This window comes from Nothoprocta perdicaria, unplaced genomic scaffold (assembly GCF_003342845.1).
Source record: "Nothoprocta perdicaria isolate Ctin4 unplaced genomic scaffold, notPer1 scaffold_0, whole genome shotgun sequence".
NCBI classification, from domain to species: Eukaryota; Metazoa; Chordata; class Aves; order Tinamiformes; family Tinamidae; genus Nothoprocta; species Nothoprocta perdicaria.
This window is the reverse complement of record NW_020454092.1, coordinates 11,795,504-11,810,433: the sequence shown is the minus strand read 5'-3', so window position 1 is coordinate 11,810,433 and position 14,930 is coordinate 11,795,504. Positions and strand designations below refer to the sequence as shown.

The 14,930-nt window shown below is 37.5% G+C and overlaps 1 protein-coding gene across 1 annotated transcript in view; it reads right to left on the bottom strand.

The window, feature by feature from the left end:
* The window catches only part of PIGK (phosphatidylinositol glycan anchor biosynthesis class K), a 59,950-nt gene that overhangs the window by 13,499 nt on the left and 31,521 nt on the right, over positions 1–14,930 (bottom strand). Inside the window, exon 11 of the mRNA XM_026050980.1 lies at positions 5,902–5,977. Within this exon, the coding sequence (XP_025906765.1) occupies positions 5,902–5,977 (76 nt within the window). The remainder of the gene's footprint in view (positions 1–5,901; positions 5,978–14,930) is intronic.

Sequence of the window (14,930 nt, the reverse complement as noted above, 5' to 3'; positions counted from 1 at the left end):
TCACTGGGAAAGAGGTCCACAGATTTTTGTGACATGCATCAAAAGCAACTTTCCTCACCAGTAGTCTAAAACCAGACAAGAACACTGCAAAATTAAGCTGCTGTTCTTCATAAACTTGCCATAAGAAGTGGCARCAGTAGGAGGACAACTCTGTGTCTCTTTGCTGCTGGTGTTACTTGAAATTGCAAGAATAAAACCTGAGCCAGGCAGGAATCCTAGGGCGAGATGACAGGAGACAAGGCTTCGGCCTRCCTCATGAAATGGAGACAAGGTTTCTCTATGCAAGGTAACCACGTATTACCTTTTAAGATAAAATTGGGTTTTAAAATGGGAGTATTTTCTATCTTCAATATGAAGCATTATGCTTCTAACCATCCTGAAAAAAATCAGTTTTCATAAAGAGATATTGCTGAAAATACTGCTATCCTAACAGCTATTACAGATACAGCAATTTTTGAACCCACAAGTAAAGGCAAGTATCACTTATTAAACTACTTTGACATTAAATAKATTATTGTCCATGAAACAATATTACGTCTGCATCAAAAGTAAAAAACTGTAATACCTTTGTGCTATTAAGCACCTTCCATGGTTGATTAATGCACTCCTAACAGCTTTTATAAAACACAAATAGCATCTCTAAGATGCTAACCACATTGCCTTTTCAACAGATTAAAGTGAAATGAGCCTAATAATGAGCAAACAAATGTATTCTGACTCAACTGCTTGTCATTGCCTAACAAAGCAGATAAAAACAGTATTTCTTTAAAAAAGTTTAAAGATTTTTTTATCAGTGAAAATCAGTATCTTAATTTCAAACAATTTATGCAAAAAACCTAGTTTTTTAAAATCAAGCTAATGTCTGCTAAATAAGTGTGAATTGCAAATGTATGCTAAGTTTACTACTAGTTCAATTTTACTTTATTACACAAATATTCTTCATTAGATTTCATTGCTTACAATGGTTTCCCAGGAAACACACACAGCAAACACTGCCACGGTCAAAGTGGCAAATATTAGTCCATTTATGTAAACTTTGTGTCCTGTCTTACCTACCTAGAAAACAAAAACCTCCAAAGAACAATATTCAAATATTTCTTACCAATAGGAGTTTTATCCAAGTTGATTAAAACAACTAGTGGGAAGCTTATATTAGAAAAAAATATTGGTAAGACAGCTCTGCAGATACAGTTCTGGTCTGTAGCAGAACTCTGATTCTACAAATCAAACAAACCTTCCCGTGCAAGAGGAGGCAGTTAAATATATATGCAGACCTGTCTGGTGAGTCTGCAGTGGTTAGAAGATGTCTTTGTTGAAGAAACATGAGTGTCAGCTCTATCCATGTAAAGAAGCAACTGTCGATGCAAGATCTTTTCTGGAACACTGGAACAAAATCTCACTACTGAGTAGCATATAATCAAAAATGTATTTACTTGGCAGAATAGAGCAAGTGACAACAATTCGCATTCAACTAAACACACACATGTGTCCTGCTTAACAAAACATACACAAATCAGAGCCTTCTGCTCCAGTTTAGTTCAGCTCAACATGGACCTACAGCAACAACCCAAAGAGTTGGCATGTTGGGTTGGTGGCTGACAGTCTGGGCCCTGTGTGCAGCGGTTCCTCTTCAGCTCTTAGCTTCTGCACAGACTCCAACAGCTGCATACGGTGTTCCCCGCAGGGGCTTTTATTTTAAGAATTTATTTTTTTTTATTTGTATTTGTTTCTCAGTATAAGCCCCCAATGGTTTCTCTACTCTGCCCTAGGGCAACCAGCAGCTACCACCATTTTTCATCCCTCTCCTGGCTCTCAGCAAAGACGTTACAAGAATATTATCCAGCTCATATGGAATTAATCCAGTCGATTCAAGCTGGGTGGATGAAGCCAGTGACAGTGGTTATAAACACAACAAATGTGGGAGAAAAGTAAACAAACAAAAAACCCCAGAGGTTCATATCTCTAAAAGACTCAAGTAGTAAAATGCACACGAACCACAAAGCACCTAGTCTTGTCTTCTCTAAGAAACAAAGGCACGCACAGGTGTCTACAGCTTTTCTTTTTCCATGAAAGAGTTGCTATAAGACTAAACACAAAGGACTATCCTTTTGGATGAACAACCCTTCACCACCCRGATAGACATAGACAGGGTGAGAAAAAACCCCCCTTGAAAAATAACAACTAAGACCAGGGGGAGAGAGGCCCCAGCACTATCCCTGAATTATAAAATCATGCTTTAAGGACTATACATCAGCATGTGATGGGTTAACTTCCATTCTGAGTTATTTCACAAAAATCATAAGCCACACAAAGCCACTTTCATTGAATGTTTGTGAATACATCTGAGTCTGAAAGCTAAAATTGTTCTGCTACAGATATCCAAAGAATGCTTTAAAAGAAATCTATGCSACATGGTGTATTTTACTTTGTTAATACTGTTTCAATGGTTTGTACCAAATGCTGTTATCAATTCCCTCAAGCTGGACCAGATGAGGCAAATCAGTATTGTCCTTCTGACTCACTTTTAACAACACACTAATTTATCTGCTGAGTATTTTACAGTGGACTGAAAGAAGTCTGCAAGTTGATTCTGATCAGAATTTGCCCTTTCATTTTGTTTTCAATTATAATAACCTCAGGAGATCTGGCATTTCTCCACTGAAATATATCTTTCGTCAATGACTTTTTCCATCAGTAAGGCACCTGTAATGTCCCTCTGCTACAATTTAAGTCTCTTCAATACCCTAAATCAGCTGTGCAAAATATATATTAACACACAGCAATATCCAGAGTGTGAGTACTATCACTGAAGCTTGATACTTTTATTCAAATACTGTGCTGAATTGGCACARCAGTGAATATTCTTTATGATAAATGAAAACAGAATCATCTCAAATGCAGTTTTTCCCCTGTTCATTCATGAAGGCTGTTTAAGTCATACCAAAAATACAATATTTATTTCTTAGAATGAGTTCAAATAAACTTATTTTACACAGCAACATTTTATATACAATGAACCTCATTAAAAACAATATCTTACTGTGGCTATTCTTAAAGCTTAGCTTTCACCATTTAAAGGTTTGTTTAAATTTTTCATTTGAAGGGTACTTGATTATAGTTCTAATGCTTGCAATATACAATAACTATATAATTTAAGAAGGAGAGCCAAGACTTGGTTCTGCTTCGTCACCAAACTGCCTTGTGCTTTTGTTACGTGTCTGTACCAATGTAAGTACTCCAAATGTATATGGCCAAATATAAGTTGTCTTATGTGTTGGAATCACTAATGGCCCTTACTGATGGCTTTTAAGAATACCTAGAGGTAAAATGCAGAGGTGTTAACATGAGAAAATCTTACACTGGGTAGAGAAGCAACAAGAGGCCATATAAAACACCATGATTATCTTTTAGGATAGAGCATGAGAATTTAGCACCACAAACAGAATTCCTTGGTTTTTTGACACTCCCAAAGTAAAAAATGGTTTTTTTAATATAAACTTAAGATCTCCCTTGCAGTAAATGTTCCAGTTGCCAAAGGTCCCACAGAAAGGGCACGTAATGAACTTCGAAATGTTAACCAACTGGTGTAGGGGATGCTTAGCTGACTATAAGCCCCTTGAGGCTCAAAATTGGCATCAACTCCAAACAAAGCTAGGATATAATGCCTGGCAACCTCACGTTACAGCTAAACAACCATCATTTTATTCTGCTTCTCTACATCAGAGAGTTTTCCAGTTGAATTAGGCCTGCCTAGCTGCTCTGTGTAGATCGCAGCTCTATAATACTGACAAATATGATGCAGCGAGCAGAGCGCAAAAAAAAATAAAAGCACATTCTTGCCTTTCCAGAGTGCAATATTCTTGTGCAGTGTAACCCACGGTAGCCAAATGAAGTCTCCCTGGTTATTACTTACTTAGTGCTGTAAAAATATTACTATGACATTTCGTCTGGTCAACCATCTTAAAGGTTAATTCTCTCTCCTATTTGAGGTATTCCTCTAGGTGAGCCATTCCACGCAGCTTCTATTTACCGATTCCAAACAACCCACAAACTGTTTCATTGCTCACTTGCACTGTTAAGAACATATTGACTGGCTGCCTGCTCTGCTGTTTAATTCATTTATGCTGAGAGTCAGGCATGAAGACAGAATTTTAAATGTGACATTTACAGGCTGTTGGGTCATTTGAAGCTCTGACAACACCAGCGAGCTCCTGACATACAAACTGGTCCAGATTTCCAATCTTCCATGTTCTGAACACATCAGATATTCCTCCCAGAAGTGCAGATCACAGCCAAAAGTTTTGTATGTCCCTTGTATTTACATTTTGCAGGGGAAAAAAAAACCTGTACATGTGAAAGTTTTAAAATTAAGCTCATGTTTCCTTTAAGGTAAAACTAGCTTGTCTGTAGCAAGCAACTCAACTGCTTAAAAGCACTGATTGACAAAGAAAGATCTACAATAATAATTAATTGCTATAGAATTTTATAAACCACTTTGACATCTAGTGAACTTTCATTTGCCCCTGTTGATCTTTAACCGTTCAACTCCTGCTAAATCTGCAGCAGGGTATTGAACATCTCTGACTTATTTCTACCCTGACCGATATCAAGTTCCATTTTTCAGGTTGAAAGGTTTTGGTGTCTCAAAGCAACGAAGGGGCTGTATCATTCTGTCTCCCAAGGTGAACTGTCACGATCCTCCCCTTTTCTATCCCTTTCCGTTACTTTTCCAGAGTAAATCTGATTACCTAAAATATTCCATATTGTAAAACACAGTTAGGAAAACAGTAATCTGAACTGTTCAGACCTGACTTCAGAAAATTTAGCTTCTCTATCCCTGAAGCAGGACAAGTATCTAAAATAAGCCCAAAAATAATTTTTCCTGGAACAATTCCAGTTAACTGAAACATRGCAGCATCACTTTGTTTTTTTGAGAGCATCACCAAGAAGTGAGATACTAAGTCTCAAGACCTATATTTTAMAAATTTTATGCATGTTATTGGCCACAGATCATTCCAGAGGAGGCAGAGTCCAATATCATAAGCGGTCAAGAATTCAGCTGCAGAAGGAAGAAATAGGAATACAGGTTGGGCTACCCACATCCTACCAGTAAGATGGACTGAGAATTAGGCTTGGACCTTGAGCTTGGAGAATAGTGTAAGCAAGAAAAGAATCTTCAGCACAGAAAAGATTTCTTACCCCTTCTGAGCATGGATTCATAATGAAAACTAAGACAATTTGCAATAAAAAACATAATTCTGCTATACAATCTCAACTTAAATGTCCATATCAGCCCTCATTTGTTTGTCCCTCATTTAAGGGACATTTCATTTAAAGACACAGTTGAAAGGTATAAACTAACCTGTTTTTCATTGTGCAAAAAAAAAAAAAAAAAACAAAAAACAATCAGAGAAAAAAGTATGCAAAAAAAACCTGTACAAAGTAGAATGTACAAAGTCACTGCTGTAGCTGAAAGTGGAAATACTGCTAGCACTTCACTTGGAATTATATTGGGATGGGAAATTGTTTTCCCTGCTCAGCTCTTCATGACAATTACACCACAGTAGTGATGCTACACTTCAGCTATGTTTTCAGGAGTGGGAATACAATTTGATTCAAGATACAAATTACAAGGAATTCGTGGATTTTTTTTTCTTTTACTTCAGTAGACACATACAGTTTTAACAGCAACCTCTGAAGTTAGCACTGTGTCATACTGCAAGCATCTTTCCATTGCTGTGTTCTGAATAACGCTTTTAAAATTTAATAGTTGTCATCTGAACAAGAATATGTTGTTTTTACATACTTCCAGCATAAGCACAGTGATTCTCTATGACCCAGAAAAGCACRTTACAGATGTTGTTTATCCTCAAAGAACATCCTTAAAATAGAAAGGCCTACCTGGTGTATTATCTGAGCCACAGGAAGCTGCTCAGCATACTTTAGTGGTTCTGCTGCCAATTCCTCCTTTGGAGGCCTAGGAAGAAATTAAGTTAACAGTTAAGAAAGTTCTCACAATGGTAAAGGTAAATTACTGAAATTCAAGAATTGCAGATGTATTGCTGCTAAAAGCATGCATCTAAGGGAATATTTTGCTTAAAGTGAAAGAAAAGTATGTTTTAAATCCTTAAAAGTATTTTTTTTTAATGTAGTTAAGAACAACAAGTTATTTAAACAGAAAAGTGTGTGTTCCTGTGGATACCTTCCTTCCTRTAAGACACATAAAACACAAATTTAGGAGCAGAAACCCAAGGAAACCTTTTAATTTAGTTTCAGAGAAACGGAACGCTGTTGAAAGATGATGGATTAAAATCCCCTTAGAAAGAAGTCTTTGGAGTTTACAGAGTTGACTCCGCACCATTAAAAATACCAGCTTCTTATCCTGCTAACATAATTCAACTACAAGCAAGAGGCGATTTCAAAAGGCAAGAGGGATTATTCACTCTATTTCCCATTTTTTGCTGCAAGTGCCCATTGGCATTCAGCAAAGTTAAAATAGTACAAACCCTTGTTCATTTTCTAGTGCAGTAATGTGTCCTACTGGTTTCAAACAAGCCAAAGAACTGGTCTGAATAGCAGCAGGAGGCAGCTTTACAAAGCAAATGCATCATTTCCCTTAAAACTTAAAATACACTGCAGTTACAACTGAAAATTCAGAATCCAGAAACACTCTCCTCAAAGACTATTTAAGTGGCAGCAAATTAATATGAAAAAAATGTTTTAAAACTTTCAAGTATGCTGCTTTCTTCTATTGAAAATGCACAGCATGCGCTACATTTTCAAAGCATGATTCAAGGTTTTCATCAATCATTCTTCAWTTCTTCTACTAGAGGTCTAAATCTAAGATTTTCAGGTAACATGAGACTAAAGAAAGGGAAAAAATCCTCATTAAAATAACGTCTTTCTCTGTTCAAGCAGAATTCCTCCACAGTGGGCAAGACACATTTTCCAAACTAATTTACACCCTTTCTAGTCAAAACAGATCCATCCGTGGATGGCTAATTGATCTGTAGGTGGTCTGTCAGGTGAGTGTCAGGGACTACAAGGTTAGACTCTGTGCTGGGAGCTAACGTGTTGTTGTGAAAGAGAGGATGGTAAATGAACATCCCTTCCTTTCTCCAGCTCTGGCTTTCTGCTGTTGTTTGCAGCCTTTTTAAACAGCAAGAGCTTGTGTAAAGAGGAACACTCACCAGTCTGTAACAAACAGAGTATAAGAAAGTATGAAAGACTTTAAAAGAAATAAATAATTAGAGCAGAATCAAAGCAATCTGGCAGTATTTCAGAGATCACRGCCATAACTCCTCTGGAACTGTTTAATGTGCTTAAGAAAAAATAAGGAAGCAAACTCTGAATGACTGAAGCTGATCTACTGAAAGAGCTGATCTACTTAAAGGGATTTTAAGAGAGGGGACTACCAYGCCGATGATGAACTAACGCTCGCAGCGTGCTAGTTACTACTGYCTGAATGTCAGTAACAGTGATCTGTGCCCCAAAGAGGTGACAACTGAATCAAGTAATGATTTTATTGTGTTCTGTGGAAATACCATAAAAAAAAATCACCCATTTCAAAAAACCTTTCTGATGGTATATTACTTTCTACAGGACAATTCGCAATCAAGTGCCTTTACGTGAAATGCTCAGGTCTTTCTGAGCTGTCTGAAAAGGTTTCAGGGTATCCACTGCTGAGTAAATGCAGGTCCAGATAACTAGTGGTAGCGTTAATTCTTCTGAAATCCTATCAATTGATTTAAATACATACCAACTACAGCAGTAAAGCGGAAGGTACAGAGCATGAAAATACCATYGTTAACATTCAGATACAAGCACAAGAGCTTAAAATGACTTCATAGCCAAGGATTCTCCCAATGAAGAAATACAGACGATCTCACACAACAGAAATACAGACCTACTTGTTCTGCTCCGTTACTAATTCATTCTCTCACATGCAGTAGGCAAGGAAATGCAGAATGCAAATGGAAAATAAATGTGCCCGAGAAGGCACATTTAAGTGCTGGGATCAGTATAGTAAATAAGCCTCTTAGCTATGAAAGTTGTTCCTTGGCTTTGTTCATCATAGGCAGGTACTTATCAATACAGCATCACTTTATTAACAGACCTTATTTTGCATCAACTCACAAATACTTTAACTCAGAATGAATGTTTCTGCTTAATTTCATTACTAATTTGCATCATTCTTGAAGGTACAACTCCTGACCAGCAAGTATATCCTTGCTTATTTAGCTACCCATGGTCAGCACAAATTTGAGGTGACTTCTGTTTCACTGGGATAATGCTAGCTGACACAGCACCTTGGTTTATGGATTCCAGATGCATAAACCCATTTTTAGTCACAGTTCTATATATAAAAGCACTGTACACAGAACAAAATATTCATGCAGATCTCAAACACTATCTCCAAAGTCTACATTGTAAACCTGTAAAAAAAAAAAWTTACAGTAAAATCACTACCACATTTTACACTAGCCTGAAGATTTACTAGTGCACTAACACTGGTCCTTCCAGCAGCACTACCTGTAAAAGGATACCCACTTCTAAAGAAAACAAAAAGCATAGAAAGACCATGACTAGAAARGAGAGAAAGATAAACATAGAAAAGGATGTTCTACTTTTTCCTCTGCTTTTCAGGGTGGAGGAAAAGAAAAGGTTAAGAGACAGATTGTCTCAATTTCATCATCATCTCTCTTTCAAGTATGATCTTGCTTCTGCCTTTCACAGCGGGGTGTACCCACTTCTCTCTTCCAAGGATAACTCCCAGATGCCTGGAGTTATATCCACTTTTTCTCAAAAAAAGGTACATCAAGGGAAACAAACAAAAAATCTTCTCAGTAGGTGGAATTTTTGCTCAAGTCACATTTGATGCAATCTGAGGCTSTAATTTCACAAAATAGCTGGCCTTCTCACCATGTAGTTAATTTATAGCTGACACTTAAACATTTATAAAATTAAGCAGCAGTTTATTGCAATGCAAAAATTTTTCTTTCCCAATTTTTCTCTGCTTAATTATTTCTCTGTTTAATTTCTTTGAAAACAATTCCACTACAACAACAAAAGTCATTTTTTTCTTAATTAATTTTCCAGCAGGAAGTAGTCCTTTCTGTCTCAATTGAGCATGACAGCAGAGCGCTGCCAACAGTGCCAAAGCAAGCTAATACAGTGGCATGTCAGCATATCTGCAGCATGCCTGACAGCTGGTAATGCAAAGCATAAGGAGATCTTGATTTGCAGGGAGAAGACTAGAAAGAAACACAAAATCATAACAGAAGTGGGAAGCAGCAAGAAATCGCAAATGAGAAGAATCTTGAAAACTTTGATTTGGAAGTTATTTTTATATTGCCACCGTGACTGCTCTTAGATGGAGGAAAAAGAGCATGAAATGGAAACGGTGGAAAGGGGATGTAAATCCAGTAAAATGTGTCAATATCTTTAGTGAAAAATCTTATTTGTTATTTATATTTACATGCTATTCCATGGGAATAATCCCAAGAAAATCAACACATTCTAGAAATCCCTATTATCAAGAGGTGTTATGCTTTGCCACAAGTGCTAATCCAGCCTGTGGACTGCTCCACAGAAGAGCTGCACTGGCTCTAGGGGATGGACGCATTTTATCTTATGCAAGTATGGCAAAAATCGTGGTGAGAAAAGAAAGAGCAGCATGTGATCACTAACTGCTTTGCTCACTGCAGAATGGGTCTGTTAAGACACTTCGAGAGAGAAAAAAAATCTTGCTAAACAGCACAAATTTCGGCACTCAGCTATAAAACTTGGTTCCCTGGGTACTTGCTAATTCTATGTGTTACTGTGACGAAGGACRGTATTTCTTCCTTCCTACACTGTCCCTAGATTTGCTGTCTCAAACGGCCCACACTTTTTTCTGCGTATGAAACACGCATRGGTAATACCACAGCTCTTTGAAAGTATTGTTCCTTGAAGTTAGGTTCTAGTATATAATCATCTCGCTCAGAAACGGCAGAAAATCAAAGTCAGAGTGTTAACAGCGTAAAGAGAACAGGCTATCAGAGGCAGAGATATTAAAGAAGAAGGGATTTAGGGATTACCTTCATCTTTATTAGCTGCTGACATATTTAACGCGCACTGCTCCCAAACTGAAGCCTTGTTTGTTTAACAGGTAACTTATGAATAGTATAAATGAAAATAAAGTAATGGATTGTCCTGCTTCTAAAAGTGGCTCAAAGTCAAAAATAGCGCAGCTGATCTGACAGGCAGTATGTGATCAAAGGATACAAAAACATGCAGCAGCAGTAGCAGCAGCAGCCTAAACCAGATATCCCAGAATGAAAGGTTGAAATTATTAATCTAAATCCATGTATAGCACTGATAGCTTTATTGACTGTAAATACATGAAYGTGTTTGCATCTGGCAATAAAAAGAAAACAAAATACCACAGGTTTATGCACCACATCAGAAAAAGTTATTAGGTACCCTATTAAAGAGRGAGTGAAATGGGCTATGTCGGGTTTGAGTGAATAGTTTTTAAAATTGGCCATTGAGAAATTTATCTACCATGCCCATACTACAGAAGATTAAGAATGAGACCTTGGATCAATGCCAGGTACTTGATCTAGTTTACACATTCTTAAAAATAGGGTATGTATAACCAGTAAGAATACCAATGTAAACTGAAAATGCCAATGCTYGAAAAGGAAAGAACTGCTGTCCCTCTATAAATACACTACCTAATTCCTTTCTTGGTTTTTTTTTTTTTATTTAACAAAGAAAGCTAACATTAGGATATAAATATGTTAAATCATACCTCTAGTAGCAAATAAGAGTAAAAAATATTCAGAAGTAGAAGCATTCTAGAGAGTTCCTCACAGTGTCACCTTTATAGTATTRATTTCTTCAGAAGTCAAAATGATTCTTTAGGCTATTTAAGAAAACATTTCACTGTGGAGCAYTGTCTCTGCATGCCTTGCTCAGGTGAGTGCAGCCGTCCCTCACATATCTAGTAACGCCGACAATTTCACTCCCTTGCATTGCTCTAAGCTTTGGGAAGCTGGACAGCTGGCAGCTTACCTTGGGTGACCTTGCATGACTGTCTAGCAGAATGCTAATGTGCATCTTTTGCAGATCATTGCTTTGGAGCCTGAAAGTCACGTCTTTCAACGGATAAGTAGGTAGTGCATATTCAAAGATGAGGAGGGAGCTACGTCTATGATGGAAATACACAGGCACCTCACGATTCCCAAGTACAGCCAAGCACACCAAGGTCCTTTAGTGCGGGAATCTGCAGTGACCTCCACGGTGAAGACACAGCTTGTGTACTGTGAGAGTTGGTTTAAGAAGGCTGTACAAAAATGAACAACACAATACAAAGATAAAAAATGAAACGGTAAAAAATGATCTTTGGTGTAATGAAAAACTAACTCTATGGTAGGTATGCAATCAGATTTATGATTATTTGAAGAAGGAGGCTACTGATTGGCACTGCAAAAAATATTTTAATTTACTGTGTCCTCCTGTTGAAAGCAAAGTATCTTATTGTTTGGGAATGCAAACTACTTCTTGTAATGTTTATTTAATTTCTAATAAACACGACAAATTTCACCTAAACTAGCCATGCAGACTTATTCCTGGAGTTTAGTAAAACACTAAGTCTCTGACTGATGATTTCTGTTGGGCCTGATGAGGTCTTTCAACATTTTCAGAGAGACAAATTTGAGCTATAATCTGTTGCTTTCTAAACTACATAAAACTAGAGTTTAACAAATGTTTCTGGTTATCTGACTATAGTGCTTTACACCTGCCATTCTGTAATCCACTAGTAATTTCATACCTAAACACTGTTAGATGATTAACTTTTGTCAAGCAACACATCCTTAATCATCTTAAGCTCCTAAAAAGCAACAACAGAAATACATAATGTGTCTTAGCTAACCTCTGTTTTTCAACACAGATTGACTGCTACTGTTTCTCGGATGTTCCTTAACCAACCACTTTGGTGAAAATACGTGCAAGTCACTGAAGAGACTCTCTGTGCAAGTGCAAGACACAGGAAAAGTATTAAAAAGAATATTAGAATAAGTAAGCAGTACAGACTTTGCTGCTACTGGAAAATACATGACCTGTAGGGCTTCATTCTGTTATCTCAAATATTCCACATTCTGGGGTAAATTAGAAAATCTCCTCCGAATTAATTTAAACTTCAAGATGCTGCTGCTGCTGACGCACAAAATGCTAATCAAAATTGTAGATAAAAGGCCTGGCTAAGTCTCTCCTCTATCATTGCAAATCAGCATGTGAGTCCACAGTTAAATCAGGTGTTCCTTACTTAAAACTAATTCATTCTCACAGCAGCACACCTTGGGAAGAGGGAAAAAAAATATATATATATATATATATATTTATTTATTTATTTATCTATCTCTGCCAAATTTCTCAAACTCAAGGCACATTTTTACAGATTAATTCAGCAATATCAAAAGATCTTCTACAAGATAGATACTACAGAAGATCTTCTACAAGATACTGTCCAAATCAGTCAGAGAAAAACATCTTCAGCTCCATTAAGGTTCTATCTTGCTTGAAGAGTACATGTGCTACGTAGCAACCTTACCCCCTTTGTCCTATTCCTTCCTAATTGCACAGGAAATAGTTTCAAAGAATGGGTAAAATGTAAGTTATTATTGCTCAATGAAYGCTTTGGAAACACAGGACTGACTTTCACAGAAATCTTGAAGATGACCAAATCCTCCCTCTTATCAAACTAACAAGTCAAATGMACCATTTAAATACCACTAATAATTAACATTAGAATTATAGTAGGCTATATATTATAGCCTGACCAGCTGGTCAGGGCAAGCTTGTTGATTTTTTATAACTCAAAGTTTATCAGCAATACATAATTTTTACATAGTTTTTTTTTAAATTAAGAATTAACACTGGAATGTGTTAGGACAGCAGTTCTATTATTCAGTCATCATAATCAGCCTTTGCAGTCATCACTCCATTTAGTTCATACTTTGTTTGATGCTACTGTTTATTTCGGTTCTAATTAACGTACCTGCACGTTTTCATTGTTAGGCACACTTTACAACAAGCAGCTGATAATACCCACATTTTAAAGAAATAAATTGAGATTTAACCTAGATTTGAAGGATAAATTTTGCACAAAGTCCCCATTTTTCCCTAACCCTACAGTGTATATTTCTACTTTCTCASTTCATGAGTCATGTAATGTACCATCCAGTTATAATTTCTCATGAGACTCACTACAAGAAGCCATAGCACCAGTCATAATGTCTGTTCTCTGCCTGATGCACCAACAAACCCTCTTCTACCTCACCCTCCATTTCAAACTCCCTCCTCTGCCCTTCCACTCAAATTCATCAATATTGATGACTACACAGAATTAGAGAAACAATGTTTTCAAAGGACTTCTGGACATCGTCTAGGTCAATCTCCTATTTGAAGTTGGCTACAGATGCAGTCAGATGCAGCTTTCCCTAGACAAGTCTTCCAGACCTCCGTAACCTCTCTGGGTAACCTGTGCCAGTCCTGCCCYACCATTTTTGCAAAAAATATTCAGTATGAATTTTCCAAGCCACAGCTTATAGCTGGTGTCCCTTGTTATACCATCTGCTACCGAATTGTCAGTTGTCCTTTGTTATCCTCACAATTGCATTTCAAGCTTCTCTATCCTGCAGCCATGCCCTGTCTTTATATCATGCCCTGTCTTTATACCAGGCTACACAAGCCCAGATCACTCAGCCTTTCATCATAGGTTGGTGCTCTAAGTCTTGACCGTCTTGGCAGCTACCACTGGACACTCTCCATAGTCTCAGTGTCTATCTTGGATGGGAAGCCCAAAAGCCAGTCACAGTATTTCATGTGGGGCTTCACCAGCATTAACCAGCACCAGCAAGAAAAATAATAGTAATATCCCTCAATCTGCTAGCCATTCTTGTCCTCATGTGAGCACTTACTGATGACAGGACCCACTTGGTTTATGCTCAACCTGGCGTCCACTACTACCTACAGGAGAGACTGTCAACTTCCAGCCTCTACTGATATGAATTAACAAGAAGAAAGTGGAAAACACCATGAATTTCTTTCTCCTCTGTATAGAAAAGCACGTATTTATACCAATAATGGATAAGGTATTGAAGAAAAATGCTACACCCCAGGCACTTGGAAAATTATTCATAAAAATGATGGTTCTGTGCTTTCGAGAAGTGGTTTACTGAGCAATCAAGAATCTCCTGAACACTATATGTTGCATTTGATCTTTTTGGATACTTCATCAATAACATTTGTATAAAGCAGACAATGAAGATACACCACGGGCTGCACAGTAACACACTACAAAACTTAACCACTCCCTTTCCCTTTTCCATGAGGTCTATGCTTATTCCTCTSTTTCTCTCTAGCCAATTATAAAAGTCATGAGAGGCGAGGGTAGCCAGAACTGAGCAGCCTTCTGTACCAACCTGCATCCAGCAGTAAATGCTTTAAAAGACCTAAAGATTTCTCCCACAAGCACATGCAATATAACACTATTTTTAACCATTTTAGGAGGGCTTTTCTTCATATTTTTTGCTGCATTACTATAGTTCTGAAGCTTTTCTCAGTCTAACATCCTAAACTGTGACTTGTGTCACAATTCTGCAACTTGTGTGCTTTCTGTTGGAGTTTGGTTGTGTTCAGTTTAACAGCAGACCATCCCTTAAACTCCCATCCAAACACTTAACTGGGTTACATTCTCTAAGGCCAAAATACTGCAGGCTACTGAGAGTTGTGGCTGAATAATGGATCGACTAATGCATCGCTCTGAAAAGCAGTTGCCCTTTCTCTTCATACTGGTATTTTATGGTTGGCATTTCTACCTGCCTAGCATTGGGGCCAGAAAGGGTTTGTGAACCACCTACCCCTGACAATTGCATACCACC